A 24,228-nucleotide genomic window follows, 5' to 3' on the forward strand; every position below is an offset into this window, starting at 1 on the left:
TCCTATTTATAATTTAGCTTTACGAAAATTTCTTTATCCATTCCAAAAGCAATCTGTATTTAAATTAAATTAAAAATATAATAAAAAAATGTACTATTCCTCCCCCTTTTTAAAAGACTTTTAAACATTAATTTTTCGGTTAACTAAAAGTCAACCTATTAGGCATAAAATCTTTATTTTTGACTATAATCTTTACTAAATATTATTATTTATTAGCATTTATATCCCCAAATTATACCAAATTATGGAAAAAAGTAAAATCTCTAACAAACTAATCATCTAAATGTGCCAAAAGTAATTTTTTTTTTTTTCTAATTAAGTAATTAAGTATCATTATTTATATATTTTGCTTTCAAAAGTAGTTAATTAAGTTAAGCTTAATTAAATAGTTAATTTTTATTTAATTTTTGTAGATAAATTTTATTTGAAATATTAATTCTATTTTATACAAAAACTTCATTTTTAAAAAAAGATTCATTATAATTTTTTTAAGGTTATTTTTTTTCTAGTTTACTTTTTATTTCAAACAATTTTCTCGTATTTTAATATATATCAATTTTTAAACTTTTTTATGATATTTTTTTTAATGTCTTTTCATTTTCTTAATTTTTAAATTAAAAAGTTTATTTATTTTCAAAAAAATAATGATTTTGATTATTTTTTATAGTTTTTTCTTTATTTTATATTAGTTTATATTATTCATTTTTTTCTTAATAATTTACTTTAAATTCAATATTTTAATAAAAATCGGTATTTATAGTCAAATTTATTGTTTATGATTTTTATTTGTTTCTATTTTACTTTTTTTTCGGTAAAATTTAAATAAATTTCTAATTTTCTTCTTAAGATAGTATTTCGAAATAATTTGAAGGGAATTTTTAAGTTTTATTTTATTTTAAATATTTATCATTTATATTATTATCTTTTTTAAAATTTTTATTATATTTTTTTTGAATTATTTCTTTTTATTTTTTTCTTATATAAAAATTTGAATATTTTCCTATTTTTTTGTTCTAAAATATTATTAAATTTAGGCAAAAAATGAGTTTATAATTTTTTTATTTCTAATAATTTTATTTATAATTAAATTATTTTTTCCCTTTTTTCTTCGAGAATTCCTATTTATAAATATTCTAAATTTTTTTTTTTATATTTTAATATGTCTAATGTTCAAAACAATCAAATTTTATTAAATTTCTATAAAAAATAACATTTGTTTCTTCTTCTTATTATTTCGTTATTTTTTATTCATAAAAATCTTCTAAACTAATAATGTATACACTAGAATTAAATTCAGGAGGAATTAGTTTTTTATTTATATATTTTAATGAGAATAAGTAATTTAAAATTATTCTAAACAAGAATTATTTTATAAATTTTGAATTTAAAAACTAAATTATTTATTATTTCAATTAATCGTTATTTATAAACTATTTTTTTTTATAATAAAAAAAAGTTTAAAAAAAATAAAATATTAATTTTACTTAAAAAAGACTATTTTCTTCTTTTAAAAAAACATATAATTTAAAATTTGTTTCATTATATTTTTAAAAAATTACATTTAAATAAATCTTCTCACTTTCACATTAATAAGTAATTTATTATTAATCTAAAAAAGCATTAAAATATTAACCATTTCCAGTAGAAATTTTAAAGTTTTCAAATATTAAATTATTGGTTTTAAAATAAGCTTTGATAGAAGAGAAGTTAGAAAAAACTTCAACAAATTTTTATTCCAAAACAAAAAATTAATTTTAATTAATTTCAATTTTTAACTAATTTATTTACAAATCAATTGTTAAATTTAAATAAGAATTATGCTAAATTAAAATATATTTATCTTTTTTAGTAAAAAAAGAAGTAGAATCTTCAAATTACATAAATGAATCTCCATTTTAATAATTTATTATAATAGTATTGTCATTTCTGATAATAACTTTCATTTTATTATTTTCTATAGTTTTTTTTGCACAAGGCATTTAATCTAAAATATCAATTTCATTATTATTACTATTTAAAATTTTTCTAAAACCCTATTATATATATAAATATATATATTATTTATATATTATATATATTTTTATAATTTTTTATATATTATTATTAAATAAAATTTTTTATTTTTAACTACATTTTTTAATATTTTTATTTTTAATCTTTTAATTATAGTATTTTTTCTTTATTATTAATTATTAGCCATTTATTATCTCCTAAAAAATGTTAAATATTTCTATTCCTATGATAAATTTTTATTTTATTAGAATTTTTATTTTATACTATAATGCTTCCTTATTTCGTAAAAATTCTATAATCCTCATCTTTTTAATTATTATAATTTTTCTAATTTACTTCTTGATTATCTTCCATAAATTTTATTAAAAAATTATTTGAATCATTACCGTAAAATATATTCTAATTATTATTATTTTCCGAAAAAAACTTCAAATTATTATCAAAAAATTGCGCATAGATTTTTTCTAGTCATTAAACCCAAAAGAAAAGCTATTATTAGTTATAACTTTTTAACTTTTAATTATTAATTTTTTATATGTAAATATTATTATTAGTAAGAATAAAGTAATTTTTTTTTTCTACATTTAAAATTTCTGAAAAAAAAGAAGGAAAAAAAAACTGTTATTTTGCATTTTCTATTTTTTAAAATTCTATTAAATTTTTAGGAAATATTTTGAAATTTTCTTATTTTATTTCTTCATATTTTTTTTTCCTTTAATATTATATATATAATTTCGTTTTTTTCTTCGCATTTTATTTCATATTCTTCTTCTTAAAAACTAAATAATTATTAATAAAATATATCTTAATGAATTTATTCTAGAAAATTAATATTTTTTATATTTTATTAAGTCATTTCTTCAAATTACGATAACATTTCTTTTATTTTAAACTTTTAAATATTCATTTTCTCATTTTATAAAAAGGGATATATATTTTAAAAATTTTAATCCTTTTCTTTTTTTTATATTTTTATTGATATATTTAATTTATTTTGATAATCTTTTTCTACCTCCTAAATATCTTTAAAAGCCTGTTTTTATAAAAAATCATTTTCATTAAATAACAGGCTTTAAAATTTTCCATATTTTTCATTTTTTTTTTAATTTAAATTTTTTTATTCTTTTTTTTCTTCTTTTTTTTCTTTTTTTTCAATTTTTTATTTTTATATTGAATTTTCTTATTTTTCTTAATTAAATATTTTACTCTTTTTTTTTAAAAAAAAATAATCGATTTCATCTAAATTAAATTCTTCTTCGTCGTTATTATTAATATTTTCTTATTTTTTTTCGAATAAAATATTATTTAAGAATTCAAACTTTTTTTCTTAGCAAATTTAATTTTAAATAAATTTCTTTTTATTTTATTCCATTTATTGTTCACATTCTCTAAATTATAGATAATATTTTTGATAATCTTCAATTAAAAAGTTTATTTTTTCACTTAAACTTTCTACTTTTTCATCTATTTGTATTTAAATTTATTCAAAAACTGTATATTTAATAACATTTTCTTCAATTGAATTTTATTTCTGAATTTATTTTAACTTTTCTATTTCTTAATTATAGTTTTCATCAAAATTTTCTTATTCTATATTTATAAAGACTAATAAATTTATGCAAATTTTTTCTCCTAAAAACTCAAAATTTCATCCTCTTTTTAAGGAAAATCTAAAAATAAAAAACTACGTTTTCCTATTTATTTATTTAAAGAAAAAAAAAAAAAATTTAAAACATCTTTTTTCATCTATTATATGCATATATAAATTATTTTATATTATTTTCTTATCTTTTTAAACCTTTTTTTTTCAAAAATTCTTTAATGGAATCTTTAGTTATATTTATTTGATTTTTCTAGACTTATTTTATTATTTATTAAATTTATTAAATATTTTATTAAAGTCCTTAAAATTTTAAAAGCATATTAATATGGTTAATATTTATTAAAAAAAAAATCTAATTTTAAATAATTTATTATTCGTCTTTTTATTATTGATTATTTGATGCAATTAAATAATTATGTAATTATTAATAAAAATAATAATATATATATAATTAATTTTAATTATATATGGTTAATATAAAACTATTTATAAATATTTTAAATATAAATATTATAACCTAATATATAAATTTAAAAAGTATTAAATAGAGATAATTTATATATAGTATATATTAAAATATAATAAATTAGATTTTATTTAATTATTTATATATATATATATATATATATATATATATATATATATATATATATATATATATATATATATATTATTTAAAATTTAATATAATTTATGTTTTTATTATATTATATTTAAAATGATTTTCTTTTATAAAATAATAGAAAATTTATAGAATTTAATCTAAAAATATAATTTGAATTATATTTATATTAATTAAAAGATTAAAAATAATAAATATTATTTATTTAATTAAATGAACAATTTTAATAAAATAAAAATAATATATAAAAGAGTATTTAAAAAAAAAGATTATTAATTTAAATTTATTTTGAATATAATATTAATTTTATATTTTATTTCATATTAAAATTTAAAAATAAAATATAATATATAAACAATATAAAATATTTATTTATTATAATGATTAATTAATATAAAGTTATATATATAATTTTTTTTTTATTAATTTTAAAAATATATATATATATATATATTAAAATTAAATTAATATTAAATAAAATAATATAAAAATAAAATAAAAAAATCTATTTAATTATATATTAATTTTTAAGATATAATGATAAAAAATTAAACTTTAGTTTATCAAAATTATTAAATATATAATAAAAGAATAATTTATATTAATTCATTTACAAAAATCAAAATAAAATAAAAAAATAAAATAACTTGAAAACTTTTTTTTATATTTAACAAAAAAAAAGTTAATAGTATAAAAATAATTTAAAAACTTCTAAAAGCACTTTTTTTCAATTTTTAGTAATATTTTTAAAAATATCTAATCTAGTAAAACTATTTTTAATAAAAGAACCATCATATTATTAAAGTTTTTTAGTAAAAGTAATTGCTTTACTCTAAATAATTTCCTAAAGAGTACGAATATCATGAGTAAAATGGCATCTTAGACCATAACAACAGTTTCCTTTTTCAAAATATTATTTACATTATTTAGTTTTGTATAATTTATTAATAGGAACTTTTTAATTTAATTATTTTCTTCCATGTGCAAATCTACATTTATCTCCATATTTACAATACTAGAATTAGCTCCAATTTTTGCACATTTCAGTTTTGTACTTTTCCTATTCCGAAAGTATTAAATTGGTAACTTTTTTGGCATTTTAAGTAGAATTTTTTAAATTTAATTCATCTTGGAAACTATCATTTTCAGAATCACATTCAGTAGAGTTTTAATCTAAAGATATTTAATTTTTGATGTTTTATTTATTCTATTTTATTATTGTCCAATTATTTTATTCTTCTTCATTTTCATTTTATTATTATTATTAAGATAATTAGTGAATCATTTTTTTTATTAATTTTTTTTTTTTTTTTCCTTTTTCCTTTTTCTTTCTTTTTTTTTTTTTTTTTTTTTTTTATTATTATATATTTTTTTTTTTTTATAAATTATTATTTTTTAATTTTTTGTTTTTTTAATTTAAATTAATATTTGACGATAATAATAATAACTATTATTATCAAAATATACTAGATCAAAGATTTTATTTTTTGCTTTTATTTTATATTTATTTTAAAATAGATAAATATGCTACTAAAATAAATAAAAAACAAATATTATTATTTCTTTTTAATAAATAAAATATGTATATATAGAATTTAATTTATAAATTAATTAATAAATCTATAATTTTAAAAAATATCCTTATATATATTTTTAGAAATTCAGAAAAAAAAAAAAACAATAAATCACTATAATATTTTTCTTTATTAATATTTAATGAACACAAGATTTTATTTATTATAATAAAAAGACCTGATACAATTATAATTAAAGTATATATTCATATTAATTATTATAATAAATTAGAAATAAAATAAAAATAAAAATAAAAAAAATTACTGTATGAGGAAATAATGATAAAAATTAATCAAATAAAAAAATTAGTAATTTAAATTAAATAATACATATAATAAATTGATAATTATATTATATTTAAAATATAATTTTAAATATATACATTTAATTATTTCTAATATATATTAAAATTATTTATAAATATTAGATTTAACTTTTTATAAACAAGTGTAAATAATTTTTATATTTTTTATAAATAAATTTAGATTTATATATATTTTAGAATAAATTATACTATTATTAATTGTATCATATTATTTCAGAGATGAAGTAATTTTTATATATATTTATATCTTAAGTAAAATTTATACAAATTAAATATAATAAATTTAATTATACTTTATATAATATATTTAATAATTTTATTTTTTTTTAAAAAAAATAATATATTTTATTAAATAGATTATTAATAAAAAAATTAAAATAAATAATATATATATATAATAATTTACAATATTTATATTTATATTTTTGTTTTGTTTGATGTTAAATTTTTATAAAAAATCTTTAAAAAATAAATATAAATATTAAATAAAATTAAAATTCTAATTAACACAAACTTTAAAATTAAAATAAAAATTTAAGTAATTATAAGAAATAAAAAATAATCGAATAAATAATGTAAAAATAAAAATTAAAAGTAATTTTTTAGTAAGAAAAATATAATATATAAAAATATACTTATATATATATATATATCTATATATATTATATTTTATTTATTATAATAATTTATTTTATTTATTATATATCAATTTCTTTAAAACATAATTTGAAATTTAATTTTTTTAATGTTTAAAGAAGGGAAATAAAAATAAAAATATTTATATACAACTTCTAAAATAACTAAAATATATTTTTTTTTTATAAAAATATATATATTATCTTTATTTTTATATATTTAATATCCTTATTAATTCTTTTAAAATTATTTCATTCACTTTATATTTATTCTAAAAACATTTTTATATTTTATACATTTTTTTCAGTAAACTAATGACCAACTTTTTCATTTTAATAAACTTTTACATTATTTAATTGATATTTTGTAATATAATCATTTATATTATTTAAAGATTCCTAATATTATATCAATGAATCATCATTATTAATACTTACACATATATTAATAGTTTTTTAAACACCTTCGACTTAAGTATTTTAAGGTATTTATCCACAAACCGCAATAACTCCTCCTAATCTATCTTTTTTAAATTCCAGGCAAGTTTAAAAAGCAATAAAGGCTCCTTAATCAAAACCTCCTATATAAATTTTTGAATAATCTCCATTTAATTCTTATGCATAATTATGTAATAACCCTTATATATTCACAGAAGCTTCTTTTAATTCTTTTAAATCATAACACCTTTCATGATATCCATATCTGCATCTCCATTATTTTTAATTGACCCATGAATTAATTGAATTCAAACCTAAATTACTTAGTCTTTTAAATCCAGATGAAAACAAAATTATTTTCCATGTTTTTGGAAAAGTAATGTATTTTTGAAAAAATTATGCATATTCCCAACCATCACCTGCAAGACCATGTAGCCAAATTATAATATGAGTTATTTTTTCATTGTTTTTTAATGAATTATGAATCATTTATATAGTATTATATTAATCTGTTTAATATTCTATGTTATAATATTCCATTTTTATTTTTAATAATATTATATAAATATAGTAATTATATATTTTTAGTTTTTGTATAAATAATTAAATTTTAAAGTTATTATAGTAAAATATGTATTATTAAAAATGTATATAAATATATAAAATATAAATATATAAATATATAAATATATATATATATATATATATATATATATATATATATATATCTTATTTTTTATTATTTTTTCTTTTATTTATTTATTTTGTTTATTTTTTCAATTAAATTAAAGCATCTAATGCTTTTTAAAAATATTCATATTTATTAAAATAAATAAAAACTTCATTATTATTTTGTAATAATCATTTATAATAAATAATTATATTATTTTATTTATTTGAATTAAATTTGTTTTTATATACATTAAAAATATCCTATATAAATTTAAAATATATATTTTTTTATTCTTATTTACTTTTTAAAATAATTTTATGAATTATGATTAGCAAATATTAAATACACTAATGATATAATTTAAACCTTTATGTCTGATCAAACAATATAATTTTAAATATTATAACTTTTTGGCATTAATATTTTTTAATAATAATTATTAATTTTATAAATATAAATATAACTAAATTTCTAAAATTCGTATAAAAAAGAAAAACAATAAAATTATAAAAAAATCAAAAATAAAAAAATATATAATTAAAATATCAATGATACTCTAATGAATTTAAAATAAACAATCTTTTAAAATGAAAATAATTATAATTTATAATAAACATTTATAAAATATTTTTTATTAAGAATTTTTAATTTAAATATATTATTATTATTATTATTTTTTTTAAAAAAAATTTGATTATAAGCCTTCAAAAATATATATAAAAACTTAAATATATTAACTAAATTTCATATAATTGAAAATATTATTTAAATAACTTAAAAGAATATAGAAAGTATATAAATTTTACTTTAAGAACGAGTTTATTATTACAATTCATTGTATTTATTTTATATATCTACTTTTGATATTTAAAATTTTAAACAATTTTTTTTTATATGGCAATATCCTTTTAATATAAATAGTTTATATATTAAAATATCCTTATTTTTATATTATACATTTATATTAAAACAAAGCAAAGAGAGTTAAAGTCATTTATCATTAAATTATAAAATACAAAAATATATATAGCAAAATTAATTTTATATACATAAAGTACATATAATTTATTTTTTATTTTATAGTATTATTATTATCTTTTATAATAAAGAAATAAGAATCAGCATAGGAAAAAGTCTTAATCCTATAAATATTATAACTTTAAGAGTTTTATTAAATATAATATATATTATATTTTTATCTTCCTTTATAAAAAAAAATTAATATTCATAATATTCATTTTTTTTTCTATTTTCTTTTGCCACATTATTTGTATTATAGATATTCGACTTCAGCCTATTTTAAAATTCATAGGGATCTGTTCGTTTATTAGAAAAATAAAATAAAATATATAACTTTTCTATAATTAGGAAGTATAAGAAAAAAGAATTTATAAATATACTAATATTATTAAATACACATTATTAATATATAAAGAAAAAAAACATTTATTTCATAAATAAAAATACTAATATAATAATTTTTACTTGTAAATTTTTTATTTATGTATATTTTAAATCTAATTATTATATTTAATATAACAAAATAACTTCAAACGTTGGCTTTGATGATTTATTTAAAATAAAGAAACAATGCACACTATTAATATAAAAAGATTTAAAATTAAATCAATTAAGGGTTGTAAATTTAATAAAAAAGGCTAAATAAATACATTTGAGAAATACTTTTTCATATATCTTATTTTTTTTTTTTAGATAATTTAGAAAAAGAGGTTCATAAAGTTATTTTTGAAAATATCTTAAATATTTCTCTATTAAACATTTGATTTTTCAATAATATAAAATTCATTTAATAAATAAAAAAGCTAGAAAATGAATAGTTTATATTAAAGGATCATATATATATATATAAATATATATATATATATATATATATATATATATGATATTAGTATATATTTATATAATTAATCTTTGAAAAAGCAATAGATATAATGTTATATAATATTAGAAAAAGTAAAATTTATTAAAAATTTATTGAAAAACAACCTTTTTTATATAAAAAGTATTTATTTAAACTTCTAAAAATATTTTTTTAAATAATTTTTTATTTTCTTAATTTTAGCGAAAAAAAGTAACCCTATAAATATTCTGTGAAAAATTTGGTGAATTTTTAAATGAAAACTAATCTATTAAAAAAAATGCTAAAAATTAACAAAGCTATATTAAAAGCAACAATTTATATGAAAAAATATATATTACTAAGAGATTAATGATTTTAATCAGTAAATAATTATTTCATTAAGAATAAACTCTATTTCTATTTTATTGCTTTTAATATAAATTAAATTAAAAAATTTAAAAAGACAAACAATAGAGGTTTAACCATTAATATAAGTCTTGTTTACCTTAAAAATAATATGCTTTTATTGATTTTTTGTAAAGAATTTTCCTCTAAAAATAAATTTTAGATAATATAAAATAATAAAAGGTTAACAAAAAAGAAGAAGATTCTTATGTATATTTGAAGAAACTACTTTTTTATAAATTAGAATAAATTAATATTAATTAATTCATTAATAGTTAAAGTCAATATTTATATAGCAATTTGTTTTCTTACTCCAAAAATAAATAATATGGGATTTAATAATAGTTTCTCTAACGTTATTTTTTTTGGAAAAAGAAGATATGATTGGTTTATTTGAAATATTAAATATATATATATTTGTTTTATTTAATGAATTAATTTAATACGATATTACGATATATTTTTAAAAATAATTATTATATAGATCCTTATATATTTTAAAAATAGATTTAATTTACAAATTTCTTTTTAAAAAAAAATATTTAACAATAAAATAATTCAAAATTAATTTAAATCAACTCTACATACAGGACATTTTTTAGTGTTTCCCTAATTAGATGAAAATATCCAATTTCTAAGGCATTAAATATGAAAAAAATGTTTATTTTTACAACTTATTAACCAAAAATCTAATGGAAATTCAATATCAGAAATACAAATAGGACATTCCAAAAAATCTTTTTATTTTAAATTTTTTAAGCAAACAATTTTAATTTTCCTAAACTTAAATTTTTTTTAATATTAAAGATTTAGATTTAAAATTAAATAAATTAAATTATAAAAGTTAAAAAATTATAAATCTCATTTAAATTATTTTTAGAAATTAATAAATTTTTTCTTAAAACTAAAAAAAAATCATTTTTTTTTCGAGAAAAAAAAAAAATCCAATAAGTAAAAAATAAAGCTAAATTTTACTCAAAATCCTTACAAAATATTGAAAAAATTAGTTCTGTTAAATTTAAATGAATTACTTTTCATTTTTATAAATCAAATATCTATTTTCAATATAAAAGTTTAACTAAATAATTAAAAAGAAATTCTAAAAAATAAAAAAAGATTTATCCAAAAAGTTCCTATATATAAATTTCTAAGAAATATGGTCCAAATAGCACATATAAATAATTAATTCATAAATAAAACTTCCATATTTTTCTAAAAAAAATATATATTTATTTTAAGCTTTATATTATTATTAATTTTTAATATTCATTATTTAATCAAATAACTCTTAATAAAATTCAAACCTATTAATAAATATAAACATCATTACATGTTTTTTATCTAAATAATTTATTTTTAAAGCAAATTTATATTTATCAACTTAATCCATTACATAGTATGTAAAATTCTTAAATTATTCATATATTTTTAACTAAGAAAAAAAATCATTCCTGAATAAATCATATATAGAAATTCTTAATTCCATATGATTATAACCATTAATTTCTTCCCTTTTTAAATTTTCTAATTATTTACAATAATTTTCATACTAAAAATAAAATACAAACAAACAAGAAAAAAAACAAATAGTCAAAACATGCTTCTTAATATAACTCATATAATAATAAAAAACATACGTTAATATAAAAGAAACCAAAATACTAACAAATATACCTTCTCTATTTTTAAATTAAAGGTTGTTACATAATTATTCATATTTATGTTCTTCTACAAATAAATTCATATTTTATACAAAAGTGAATTTCTATAAGGAAAACTAAATTTATATATAGTCATTTATTTATTAAAAATAATCTTCATTTTAATTGAATTTATAATCATGTATATAATTATCATTTTATTTAAAATTTTAAGGCTTTTCAGTGCTTTTGAAAACTAAAAGTTTTTATTCGGAAATTTTTTAAATTTTATTTAGCATTTATTAATAATGAAATTTTTGCATTTGAAAATGCATTTTGCCTTCTATTAATTTCTAAAGCCAAATCTATTATTCTTGTGTTTTTATTTCAATTTTTTTTTGGGAATTATATGTAATTGTAATTATTTATTCATCTTTTCTTTATTTTAATTAACATTCCTATAAATTTATTTTCATTAAAAGATTTATTTTTTAAAAATTGTCAAATATATAGAAATCTGAGTTCTTTATTTCACAATATCTTTAGTTAAAAAACCATTTAGTTTTCACACTTAAAAATCCTTCCATTTATTTATTTATTTATGGAAAAAAATAAGAATATTAAATAAATAAAAAATTAAAATTATTAGATTAACAATATTAAAAATATTAAATTTAAAAAAATATTAAAAATAAATGTATAAAAAGTTATATTTGAATTTTTTTTTTTTTTTTGAAAATAAAATAAAATAAAATATTATTAATAATAATAATAATAATAATAATAATAATAATAATAATAAATATTTTATTTTAGTTATTTTTTTCTTCATTACTAATTAAAATTAGCACATTTTTTTATTTTAAAATCAGTATAAAATTATGTTAAATAAAGAAAGATATAATTTTGACAAAAGATTTAATGATGTTGCCTAAAAAATATTAACATTTAACAATAATATTTCAATAAACTAACCAACAAACGAATAATATCCTAAAGATGTAGATTATTAATAATATCTATTAAATACAAACGAATATATTGATCCATAAATGTAATATAATTATTTATCATAAATTCCTAATATACAATAATAAAATCAACCTATTATATAAAGTTAACCATATTATATACCCCAATAGTCAGATTATTAATAAATTAATAATAACTAACAAATACCTAATTATATATAAATATAAAATAACCAATAAATACAAAACGATCAATAAATTTAAAATTGTAAATAAATTGAAAATATTAAACCTTAAATAAAAATTTAATAAGATGACTAATAATAGAATAGTACAGAAAAATATAAAAAATAAAAATAAAAAATATAATTACAATAAGAAAAATAAAAACTTTAATAAATTCTTTCTTAATAAGAAATTTAGAAAAATTTATAAAATAATTATTCTGTTTCTTAATTAACAGGCGAATTAATATTAAGACAACAATTAATGCTTAATTAGATATAATAACAATAATATTTTATTAATTCTTAATTTTAATAATAGCAAGAAACTCTTAATTAAATAAAAGAAAATTAAAATGTTAATTAATATAATTAAATTTTATAAAAATAATAAGAAATTATTGATTTAGTTATTAAAAAAACACAAAACATTAAAAATGATTAGAAATAAAAATATGAAAATTAAATTAAATAATTAGAATAAAATTATTATATAAATCTTATTAATTCAAAATAATAATAATTACTTGATGAAATATAATGTTTAAAAACATAAAAATAATAATAATAACCTTATTATCCATAACCATTTTTTTATAATTAAAATAATCCTCAATAAATTGTTAATTCAATATTACCTTAATAATAATATCCTCAATGGTAAGTATAAAATATAAATCCTTAAGATAATAATCATTTAGATATATATCTAAATATATTTAAAAATAATAAGAACGATAAACTAGTAGAATCTTTACTTAAAGATATAAAAAGATTTAAATGAAAATAAAAAAATTATTATAAAATTAATGTAAATAAGATATTCTTAAATTTTTATTAAAATAAATATAAAAATAATTAAATAAAAAAATATTTAATAAAAATAAATCATTCATTCATTTTAAATAAATTAAAAATGATTAAATTTTATCATAATTATAATTATAATTGAGGAGGAAGTGGTTAGAAATAATCATCAATTAAAGATTATGGAACGTCAAAAGGTGACTAATAAGTCCATTTAGGCTAATCATTTCTATCAATCAAAACAGTTCTAATACCTTCGAAAAAGTCATTTCCTTTCAAAAAACTAATAAAATAAAATAATATATATATATATATATATATATATATATAATATATATATATATATATATATAAATATATAATTATAATATATAATTATAATATGTAACCTTTAACTTAAAGCAAAATCTTAAATTAAATTTTCTTTTAAACTCATTTTTGCTCCTCTTGATATTTATTCGAAAATAATTCTTAAAGAAATAGCATTTTATTATTATAAGTTTTTTAGTGTTTATTTAGCAAATTCACTATCTGATTATTTAATATTATTAATTATATTTTACAAAGTGTTTCCTTAAAATAATGTTTTTATTTCAAATTCATTCTAAATTATTTTTTCTACATCTAAACTATATTTTTTTACTATTTATTTAATATCTTCAGTTGAAGTATTATCATTTAAATTTTCAGAAACTTCCTTTTCTAAATTTTCTAAATCTTTACTCTATACAAAAAAATTAGCAATTCCACATGAGACTAATTCTTTTCCTTTTAAACGAGCGCCACTTAGGCCTAAATAAAGTCCTATATTATTTCTTAATTTAGAAAGGAAAAAACCACCTCCAACATCTGTAAAAAATCCTATTTTTGCTTCTAAATATATATATATATATATTTTTTATTTAATAAAAGTTAAATAAAATATATAAGAAAATAAACTTTTACTTTATATACTTTAACATACTTTAAAAAAAAATAATTATATAAAAAAAAAACATTAAAAAAATAGAATATATATATATTTAATATAAAAATGTATAATATAAAGTATTTATAAATATAAAATAAAAAGATAATATATATATATATATTTATATATTTATTATATTTATATATTTATATATTTTTAATATGTATATTTAATTTATTATATATATCTTAAATAGATTTACCAGGCATTGCAAATACAGAATTTTCAGTAGCTATTTTAATTGGTGAATGAACTGATATACCCACTCCTCCACCCATTACTATACCATCCATTACTGAAATTTATGTAGGTTTCATTACTGCCAATGAATAATCTAAAGTAAATTCCTCTTTGAAAAAATCTACTAAGATTTTTTATATTTAAATATCCCCTTATATTTTAGCATCATACAAAGAACGAATATCTCCTCCTGCGCAAAAAGCCTTACCTCCAGTACCTTATATCCATACAGCTTTAATATTTTTATTTGTCCATTCTTCGATTTTATTCTAAATACTTCTTATCATTTGTAAGTCTAATGCATTTAATGCTTTGGGTTTATTTAATTCTACTTTTATGAATTTTTTTTTTTCAGTAAATAAAACAGAATCTGTTTTAGAACAAAAACATGACTGTATTTGTTTATTTAATTACATTATTCTTTTCATTTATTATTAATAATAAATTAATTTTTAAAGGTTTAATATTTTTTATTATTTAATAAATAAAAAATTACAATTTAATAAAAGATATATTTTTTTATAAGATTATATAAAAAAATAGATTGACATAAGTAATGTTTTTATATATAAATAATTTTTTTTTTTATATTAATTTTTTTTTTAAACATTTTTTTTTTAATTAAATTTTTTAAAAAAATAAAAAAAAAAATAAAAGATTAAAATCAACTAAATAAAAAATATATTTATAAACGAAATAATAGTTTAAAAAAACAAAAAAACAAAAACAAAACAAAAAACATGAACATATAAAGATTAGAAACAGAGGAATAAGAAGACAGAAAGTTTTAAAAATAAAAAATAAGTAAAATCTCTCAAAACCTTTTAAAAATCGAACAAAACAGAATCGAACGTAGAGAAAAAATGAACTAACTAAAACTCGAAAAAATCGAAAGGGAGTAATAAAACAAAGAAAGTAATAAAAACGTAGACTTAGACTTCGAAATATTAATAAATAAAGAACGTTTATGCAATTCTTTACCACATCAATACATATAACAAACCCGTCTATCTGTAATAGTCAGAAAGCGTCCAATATTCTTAAAAGAGCAAGAAGATGGCGAAATAGATGCAATTTCATGTTCAAATCCAATCATTAGGATTCATGAGCCAAAATATAAAGTAGATGGGATAACAAAATTTGTCGAAAATCATGATTTTTAATTTGATAATACTTTTCTGAATAAGAATCTACTGATGATATTATAAATATAGTCTATAACCAATTATTGATTCTATATTCAAAGATGGGGTGGTGACATGCTTTGCATATGGATAAACAGGAAGCGGGAAAAGCTTACTATAAACGTAGACTTAGATATTTGAAATTTTAATTAAACCATAAAGAACGTTTATGCAATTCTTTACCACATCAATACATATAACAAACCCGTCTATCTGTAATAGTCAGAAAGCGTCCAATATTCTTAAAAGAGCAAGAAGATGGCGAAATAGATGCAATTTCATGTTCAAATCCAATCATTAGGATTCATGAGCCAAAATATAAAGTAGATGGGATAACAAAATTTGTCGAAAATCATGATTTTTAATTTGATAATACTTTTTCTGAATAAGAATCTACTGATGATATTTATAAATATAGTCTATAACCAATTATTGATTCTATATTCAAAGATGGGGTGGTGACATGCTTTGCATATGGATAAACAGGAAGCGGGAAAACCTTTACTATGAAAGGTTTATAAGGGCATTATATATTTGATATTTTTAATTAAAAACCAAAAGATGTAAATGTTTTTATTAATTATTTTGAAATATATGGAGGAAAGTATTTTTTTTTTTATTTTTTTTTTTAAATAATTTTTTTTTTTAAAAATTTTTTTTTTTTTTAAATTTTTTGTTTATTTTTTTTTTTTTAGATGTTTTGATTTACTAAATGATAGAAATCAACTTTAAATTTTAGAAGATAAAAATAATAATATTTAAATATAAAATTTAATGGAATTTCAAGTAAATAATTAATATGATGTTGAATAATTATTTTCTTAAGCTGCTAATAATAGAACGTATTATATATAAAATTATATTTTTAAGAATAAAATTAATTATTAAAGTACACATTCAACAGAAGCAAATTCGGAATCATCTCGTTCTCATGCAATATGTTCGGTATTTTTATTTATAATATAATAAAAATTAAATGAAAATAAAAATAAAGATTTAAATAAAAAACTAATAAAACTAAATGAAAGGAAAATTAATAATGGTTGATTTAGCTGGAAGTGAAAGAGCTTAGGATTGTTAAGGAAATTCTAAATAAAGAAAATAAGAAGGAGCTGAAATAAACAAAAGGTAAAAATAAATATATAATTTGTAATTAATTATATTAAAAAAAATAAAAAAAATATAAAGTTTATTAGCATTAAAAGAATGTATTAGAGCTATGGATGGAAATGCAACTCATGTACCATTTAGAGGTTCAAAATTAACATTAGTATTAAGAGACTCTTTTTAAAGTAAAAGTTAAAATTCAAAAATTATTATGTTTGCATGTATTTTACCTGGTAGTTCTTCAGCAGATCATACTTTAAATACATTAAGGTATTTATATATATGATTTTATATTATTATTATTATATATATATATTTAGATATGCTGATAGATTAAAAGAAACTGATTCGAATAAGAATGTTATTGTTAAATATATGGAAGAAGAAAGTTAATAAAAAAAAATCAATGAAATAATTGTTGGGTGTGAAGAATATAAATAATATGATGCGAGACTTTATTCAGTAGAAAATAATCCTTTAGTCATCAATAAATAAAATTAATAATAATACAATAAACTTTTTAAAAAATAATAATAAAATACTAATAATTTGTATAAAGTTAATAATAATTATAATAAAAATTAATTAGGAAATGAAAATTTAAACAATAGTAGCAATATAAATAATGACAAAATAAAAAAATAAAATGATAGTAATCAATTAATTTTATAGTAAAAAAATTAAAATAATATTACAATTGAGGATGATATTATAAATATTAACAAAGATAAAAATGTAATTATTGTATAAGATCTCAATATAAAAACTGAATCTTATAATAATCAAAATAATTAAAGTTAATAATAAAAAGATTATGCTAGAGAAAAACAAATTGAATTATTTGCTTAGCATTTATAATCTATAAAAGTAAAATATATATATAATATTTATATATATATATATATATATATATATATATATATATATATATTTATAGGAAGATGCTAATTTATTAGCTTTGGAAAGTAATTTATTAAATGAATATTAAAAAGAAGATATATAGGAATATGAAATTGATAATTATATTTAATAATTTAATTAAATTGTATAATAAAAATTAAAAATATATACTACATTAATTTAAAATATAGAAAAGTATAAGTAAAAAAAAGTATATATTATTTATTATTATAAAAATATTAAAAAACAGATAATTAAAAAAAGTTAGTTTATAATAAATGTAAATAATAATAATTAAAATATAGATATATAAGCAAAAATCAAAAATAAGAAAAAAGATCATTAAAAATATATAATAAAGAAAAACAAAGAAGATATATGATTCAAAAAAAAAAAATATTATATATTTAAAATATAATATAAATATATAATAATTAAATATATTTATAAAAAATTTATATATTATAAAACTATAATTCTTATCTATATTTATAATTTTTAACTTTTCTATTTTTATTAATATAAATAATATAATATATTAATATATATATATATATATATATATATATATATAAATATATATTTATATATATACAGATTTATATCTATAATTATTTTTTTACATAGAAATAAATTATATTTATAAACTAATAACAATAACAATATTTTTTTGAAAAAATTAAAAAAAAAATATATAATTTAGTTAATATTATATTTTATAATTTAAAATAAAAAAAAATCATTTTTATGTTAAACTTTCTCTTAATTTTTTAGTTAAATTTTAATTCATTTAAATAATTTCATCAATATCATTATAAAACTAATTTAATTAAAAGTTTTAATTATTTTATTTTAAATCGCTTTTAATTTCATTAATAATATTTTATAGTTAATCCCTTCCTAATCTTAATTATATTTTTTCTTTAAATTTTTAATTTACTTTAAGTAAATGTTAAATTTATAAAGCCAAATTTTTAATATCTCCTTAAAATTACTAAATTTCCTTATTTTTTTCATCCATTTATTTAATATTTTTTCTCTCATTTTCTTCTAAAAAATTCAACTTTTATAATTTGTTTTCCATATATGAATATTATATATTTAGTTCATAAAATTTCTAGTTTAAATCTTTTAATATAGGGCCTTTTTTTTACATTTCCTTAGTAATTATCTATATTTTTTCTTCTAGTTTTTATCTTTTTTCCCTCTCATATATATATTTTTCCTTATAATTATCTTCATTAGCCTCTTCTTGAATTTATTTTTATATTCTTTCCTATTTCTCTTATAATTTACTGTATTTTTTCTATATAAAATCGCATTTTTTTTTACAATTTTTTACTTCTTGTTCCAAATTATTCACTTAAGATTCTTTTTCTTTTAAAATTTAAATAATTTATTATTCATATTGTGCTAATTATTAATTAAGTTATTAATTTTTTTCCAAAAAATAGTCTAATTATCTTAAAAAGTATTTTTTCTTCAAAAAATACTTCTTTAGGTATTTCTTTTTGTAAAAAATTTTATTATTTTTCCAAAAAGATTCTATTTATGAAAATATCTAATTTTCTTTTTTTATAAAAAATGTAAATTTTCTTAACTTTTTTACAAAAAATTTTAAAAAATAAATTAATTTTCTTAATTTTTTTTCGGTTTTTTTCAATAAATTCTTCCAATTAAATAATTTCGGAATTTTTTAAAATATTTTCCTTTTCCAAAAAATATAATTTTTTAGAATTTTGGTCTTACATTTATATTTTTTCAATATTTTTTTTTAAATATCCTTAAAATATTGCACTTATTCATTAAAAATTTCCTCTTTTTTTAAACTATATTTAAATATTTATTCTATTTGATTTTCTAAAATGTCAATTTCTTACTAATAAAGAATAATTTTTTAGTTTTTTTAAGAGATTTCATCTTCTAGTTTTTATATTTTTTCTTTTTCTGATTTTATTTATGATTCAGATTCTGAAAAGCTTTTTTTATTTAAAAGTTTTTTATTTTTTTGAATATTTTCAAGTTTATTTTAGAGTGATTATATTTTTTTTTCGTATAAATTTAATTTTTATTCTAACATTTTTTTTTTTTAATTAAATAAAAAATTTTTATCTTTTTTAAATTTATATAAATAAATAATAATATATATTTTTTTTAAACATTTTGTTATATGAAATATTATTATTTTTTTTTAAAGGAAAAAAATAAAATATATATATATATATATATAAAAATAAAAAATAAATATGGCTTTAAGAAATTATATTTTCAAATTGAATAATTAATTATAAAAGTAAAAGAAAAAAAAAAACAAAATAAATTAAAAAATCAAAATTAATAAAAATAAGCCAAGCAGTATAAAGAAGTTTAGGATATTTAAGTTAAACAAATTTAAGTAATGGATATATAGCAAAATCAATCAAAAATTTCGAAAATATTAAATAGTAATTAAATAAAAATATTAAATATTCAGAAAATATATATATATATATATATTATAAAAAAATAGATATTTAAGATTAAAAGAAAACAATGATAAAATGGCTAGAGATTAATTAACATCAGAATTAGACAAATAAGAATTCGATATTTTAAAAAAATATAAAGATCATGGAATGAATGATCCTTTAGTTGATGTAAGTTTAATTATGGAATAAATCGATAAAATTTAGGTTTTAAGAAATCTAAAGTAAATATATATATATATAAAAATAATTATAAAAATAAATGATATAATAGATATATTAATAAATATATAAATATTTATATTTATATACATATACATATATATATTATTTTATTTATAAAAAAAGAATGATTGAAGAAAATGAATCTGCATATGACCCTGAATTAGTTAGATATGAGAAGCTTAAAGCTAGGGTATTACTAGATGAACCTGGGTTTAATATTTATTTATAAATATTTTGTTATTAATATAAAATTTAAAATATAATTAGGGCATATGAAGAATTATAATAGTACATGTAAAATCGTTCTTATCATAAAAATTATGAAAAAATAGATCCTTCAGAAGAAACAATTAAATAAAAAGTTTTATTTTGAAATAGAATCTTTTTTTTTTTTTTTTTTAATAATAATTTGTAAACGAAAAAATAAAAAAAATAAAATAAAAAAATACATATATTGAATACATTTAGAAATAAATAATATTAAATTATAAATATATATAAAAAAATTAAAAATAATAAAAAAATCATGCTTTTTATTATATAAATTATATAATAAAAATGTTATAATTATCATCCAAAAATAATTTTAAGGCTACCTAATATAATAAGACCTGTCCCAAAAATATTAAAAATACTAATATTCTTATGAAAGATAAAAATATCTGTAAATACCTAAATAGGTACTTAAATATAAGCAATAGGTGCCACCGTACTAGCTTTTGCTAATATAAAAGCTTAACCAACACACAAAGACCCTAACAATTGAAAAAAGCCTGTTAATAAAATAAATATGAAATTCTAAATATCAAAAAATATTATATTTTATTGATTAAAAATAATAAAAAAAGTAGACAATAAAATCGTTAAAAATATCTAATATTATACTAAGACAGTAATTTCGCAATTTTAAGCTTCTTAATGTATTTTTCTTGTAAAAATATTCATAAAAGACTAAGAAAAACTAAAAGTAATTGCAAAAAAGACACCTAAAAATTAATTTTCCTATTATTAATTATTTTTTAATTAGGATGAATTTTATTACTCTAAACCTAAAATTTTTTTAATAAAAGTAGGTTTAGCAATTAACAAAATCCCCAAAAAACTAATAAAAGTACTTATATATATATTTTTATTCAATTTCTCACCTAATATTAGACTAGCCAATATACAAGTGACTATTGGAAAAGTTAATTATATAGAAACAGCATCACTTAAATTTAAATTTAGGGTAGCTCCAATTATACAAAAATCACATATAGAACCTGCTATTATACGCCCTTTAGCTACTTTAAATGTTTTAGCATCGAAATGTATATTAAGGGATTTTCTTATGTTTATGTAGTTTAATATAAATTATATTGTAGCTCTGTATTGAAGGATGTGGAGGAATTACATGTTTTTTATTAACTTTAAGAGGATTCCAGATATACAAAAAAATGTAGAGCTTAATAACATTAAAATTAAGCCGGCTAATTATCTATTTAAAGAAGTTTTAGGATGAAAATATTAAAATTTTACAATAGATTATAATCTATTCATTTATGATTTTTTTATTTCTTTTTTTTATAAAGGATATTAAATATTTATTAAAAATTATTGTTTTTATTGGTCTTTATAAAAATAAGAATTATTAAGTTTTAAATTATTTTCAACAAAGAATATAATTTTTTTGATTAAATAAAATAAAATATTATTTTAAAATTCTTTATTTTGTTTTAATTATTAAATAATATTTGAAAAAAATAAAAATAATAATATTTATAATTAATTCAAACAAAATAATATTTATGCATTTTTTTAATTTATATAAAATAGTAGTTACATTGAAATATAATATACTCTTTAATATTATTGAATTACTAATTTTAAAACTTTATATCAATATTAATATTTTAATAAATTTTAAATTAAACTTTTAATATATAAGTAATTAAATAAAATATAATTTATAAATTAAAAAATAGTATTTATTATATTTTAAATTAAAAATATTAAATTTTAATTAATACTTTTACTGCATATAATTAAATATTAGTAATATTATAAATAAAGAACATATTTTTATCGAAAAATATAATATTTAAAGTAAAATTAATATTATCTAAAGTAAAATTTAACAATTTTTATTTTTAATTCAAAAATTTAATAATTATTTTAAAGTGCTTATTAATAAACAAAATTACAAATATATTATATAAAAATAAAATGGAAATATATACATATTTTATAAATAATAATTTATAAAAATAAAATAAAAAAAAAATATGAAATATATTAAAAAATAAAATAAAATAAAAAGAAGATATGAAATAATTTATAAAAAAATAAAATAAAAAAAAATAAAATAAATAAAAATAATAAAATAAATTAAAATAAAATAAACTAAAATAAAATATAAAAAATAAAATAAAAAATTAAAAAATAAAAAAAGATATTAGTGAAAATATTAAATATATTGTATATAAAATAAAAAAATCGTATATAATAATAATAATAATAATAATAATAATAAAATAATAATAATCATAATAATAATAAAAATTATCAGTTATAATTATAATATCACTAATTTTATAAATAAAATAATTTTATATAATTGTATTTATTATCATATTAATATTAATTAATTATATTTAATTTTTATTTCTTTAGTTATTTTAATAAATAAAATAAATTATATATATTATAATTAAATTTATACCAATAATCTATTATTTATAAATATATAAATAATTTAATTCTAATTTTTTTTAAAAATTTTTATTAATACAATTTTTTTGATATTTTATTTTTTATTATATTTTTTTTTTATTAATATTTTATAAAAAAAAAAAAAATTATAAGTATTTAATTTTATCTCAAAATAAATAATAAATATTTAAATTATTTAATTTATTATTTTAATATTAAAAACTTTAATAATAAATTTGAAACAAATTAAATCATATATTATGATTGTATGTTTATATTTTTGTTATATTTTCTGGTAAAACCGAATAATAATAATACTTTAATTTATATAAAATATTTTAATATTATTAATTATATATAAGAAATTAAAAATATATTTATATTATCTTAATTAAACTTATCTAATTTAAGAATTTAAATTGGATATTTAATTTCAAAGAAATAAATAAAACGGAATTTAAAATAATTTCCTAAGCTCTATTTAAATATATATAATTAAAAAAAAATAACCTTTTCTTTAAATAATTTAACAGATATTAAAAATCAGAATTTTATGGTAAAACATACAAACAACTTTTATTATTTTAATAGATAAATATTATTTTATTTACATATAAATTAACTAGCGATAAAAATAAAATAAGCTTTTTAGAA

The 24,228-nt window shown here is 14.1% G+C and overlaps 3 protein-coding genes across 3 annotated transcripts, besides 63 other annotated features; 2 read left to right on the forward strand and 1 right to left on the reverse strand. All coding sequences in view use genetic code 6, as the record gives it.

Annotated features, from left to right (window-relative positions):
- The first annotated feature begins 648 nt into the window (after window positions 1-648).
- Window positions 649-692: a microsatellite.
- Window positions 693-2,034: 1,342 nt separating this feature from the next.
- Window positions 2,035-2,104: a microsatellite.
- Window positions 2,035-2,110: a microsatellite.
- Window positions 2,038-2,078: a microsatellite.
- Window positions 2,052-2,102: a microsatellite.
- A 990-nt stretch (window positions 2,111-3,100) lies between the features above and the next one.
- Window positions 3,101-3,179: a microsatellite.
- Window positions 3,124-3,174: a microsatellite.
- A 1,043-nt stretch (window positions 3,180-4,222) lies between the features above and the next one.
- Window positions 4,223-4,287: a microsatellite.
- Window positions 4,288-4,692: 405 nt separating this feature from the next.
- Window positions 4,693-4,737: a microsatellite.
- A 122-nt stretch (window positions 4,738-4,859) lies between these two features.
- Window positions 4,860-4,884: a microsatellite.
- Window positions 4,885-5,522: 638 nt separating this feature from the next.
- Window positions 5,523-5,635: a microsatellite.
- Window positions 5,536-5,618: a microsatellite.
- Window positions 5,582-5,635: a microsatellite.
- A 545-nt stretch (window positions 5,636-6,180) lies between these two features.
- Window positions 6,181-6,257: a microsatellite.
- A 495-nt stretch (window positions 6,258-6,752) lies between these two features.
- Window positions 6,753-6,806: a microsatellite.
- Window positions 6,768-6,844: a microsatellite.
- Window positions 6,804-6,850: a microsatellite.
- A 1,009-nt stretch (window positions 6,851-7,859) lies between these two features.
- Window positions 7,860-7,939: a microsatellite.
- Window positions 7,940-8,125: 186 nt separating this feature from the next.
- Window positions 8,126-8,163: a microsatellite.
- Window positions 8,164-9,738: 1,575 nt separating this feature from the next.
- Window positions 9,739-9,808: a microsatellite.
- A 2,446-nt stretch (window positions 9,809-12,254) lies between these two features.
- Window positions 12,255-12,287: a microsatellite.
- A 164-nt stretch (window positions 12,288-12,451) lies between these two features.
- Window positions 12,452-12,486: a microsatellite.
- A 41-nt stretch (window positions 12,487-12,527) lies between these two features.
- Window positions 12,528-12,592: a microsatellite.
- A 387-nt stretch (window positions 12,593-12,979) lies between these two features.
- Window positions 12,980-13,028: a microsatellite.
- An 800-nt stretch (window positions 13,029-13,828) lies between these two features.
- Window positions 13,829-13,869: a microsatellite.
- Window positions 13,870-13,915: 46 nt separating this feature from the next.
- Window positions 13,916-15,289, reverse strand: IMG5_156200 (hypothetical protein; the record flags this gene model as incomplete). The annotated part of the gene is made up of 3 exons (XM_004030590.1): window positions 13,916-14,075; window positions 14,182-14,665; window positions 14,965-15,289. The coding sequence occupies 3 exons, from the start codon at window positions 15,287-15,289 to the stop codon at window positions 13,916-13,918; spliced, it is 969 nt and encodes a 322-aa protein (XP_004030638.1).
- Window positions 14,089-14,173: a microsatellite.
- Window positions 14,092-14,166: a microsatellite.
- Window positions 14,791-14,879: a microsatellite.
- Window positions 14,868-14,916: a microsatellite.
- Window positions 14,869-14,949: a microsatellite.
- Window positions 14,871-14,949: a microsatellite.
- Window positions 15,290-15,551: 262 nt separating the features above from the next.
- Window positions 15,552-15,603: a microsatellite.
- Window positions 15,580-15,634: a microsatellite.
- Window positions 15,581-15,634: a microsatellite.
- Window positions 15,635-15,742: 108 nt separating this feature from the next.
- Window positions 15,743-17,579, forward strand: IMG5_156210 (kinesin motor domain protein; the record flags this gene model as incomplete). Its single annotated transcript, XM_004030591.1, has 6 exons — window positions 15,743-15,965; window positions 16,349-16,790; window positions 16,882-17,028; window positions 17,077-17,131; window positions 17,181-17,314; window positions 17,375-17,579. 6 exons carry the CDS (start codon window positions 15,743-15,745, stop codon window positions 17,577-17,579), a joined length of 1,206 nt encoding a protein of 401 aa, XP_004030639.1.
- Window positions 16,792-16,817: a microsatellite.
- Window positions 16,794-16,879: a microsatellite.
- Window positions 16,800-16,873: a microsatellite.
- Window positions 16,805-16,849: a microsatellite.
- Window positions 16,806-16,870: a microsatellite.
- Window positions 16,840-16,894: a microsatellite.
- Window positions 17,151-17,213: a microsatellite.
- Window positions 17,567-17,605: a microsatellite.
- A 560-nt stretch (window positions 17,606-18,165) lies between these two features.
- Window positions 18,166-18,229: a microsatellite.
- A 356-nt stretch (window positions 18,230-18,585) lies between these two features.
- Window positions 18,586-18,663: a microsatellite.
- Window positions 18,664-18,712: 49 nt separating this feature from the next.
- Window positions 18,713-18,787: a microsatellite.
- Window positions 18,735-18,803: a microsatellite.
- Window positions 18,804-19,741: 938 nt separating this feature from the next.
- Window positions 19,742-19,791: a microsatellite.
- Window positions 19,792-20,497: 706 nt separating this feature from the next.
- Window positions 20,498-20,537: a microsatellite.
- A 51-nt stretch (window positions 20,538-20,588) lies between these two features.
- Window positions 20,589-21,283, forward strand: IMG5_156220 (hypothetical protein). Its single transcript, XM_004030592.1, has 4 exons — window positions 20,589-20,637; window positions 20,703-20,882; window positions 21,007-21,093; window positions 21,151-21,283. The coding sequence occupies exons 2-4, from the start codon at window positions 20,734-20,736 to the stop codon at window positions 21,254-21,256; spliced, it is 342 nt and encodes a 113-aa protein (XP_004030640.1). The 5' UTR covers window positions 20,589-20,637; window positions 20,703-20,733; the 3' UTR covers window positions 21,257-21,283.
- Window positions 20,625-20,672: a microsatellite.
- Window positions 20,879-20,955: a microsatellite.
- Window positions 20,916-20,988: a microsatellite.
- Window positions 21,284-21,365: 82 nt separating the features above from the next.
- Window positions 21,366-21,407: a microsatellite.
- Window positions 21,366-21,408: a microsatellite.
- A 1,707-nt stretch (window positions 21,409-23,115) lies between these two features.
- Window positions 23,116-23,313: a microsatellite.
- Window positions 23,127-23,261: a microsatellite.
- Window positions 23,127-23,295: a microsatellite.
- Window positions 23,127-23,320: a microsatellite.
- Window positions 23,161-23,310: a microsatellite.
- Window positions 23,202-23,313: a microsatellite.
- Window positions 23,321-23,364: 44 nt separating the features above from the next.
- Window positions 23,365-23,421: a microsatellite.
- Window positions 23,422-23,625: 204 nt separating this feature from the next.
- Window positions 23,626-23,662: a microsatellite.
- Window positions 23,655-23,706: a microsatellite.
- A 176-nt stretch (window positions 23,707-23,882) lies between these two features.
- Window positions 23,883-23,926: a microsatellite.
- Window positions 23,927-24,228: the final 302 nt, after the last annotated feature.

The sequence above is a fragment of the Ichthyophthirius multifiliis genome, assembly GCF_000220395.1.
Source record: "Ichthyophthirius multifiliis unplaced genomic scaffold scaff_1120509251185, whole genome shotgun sequence".
NCBI classification, from domain to species: Eukaryota; Ciliophora; class Oligohymenophorea; order Hymenostomatida; genus Ichthyophthirius; species Ichthyophthirius multifiliis.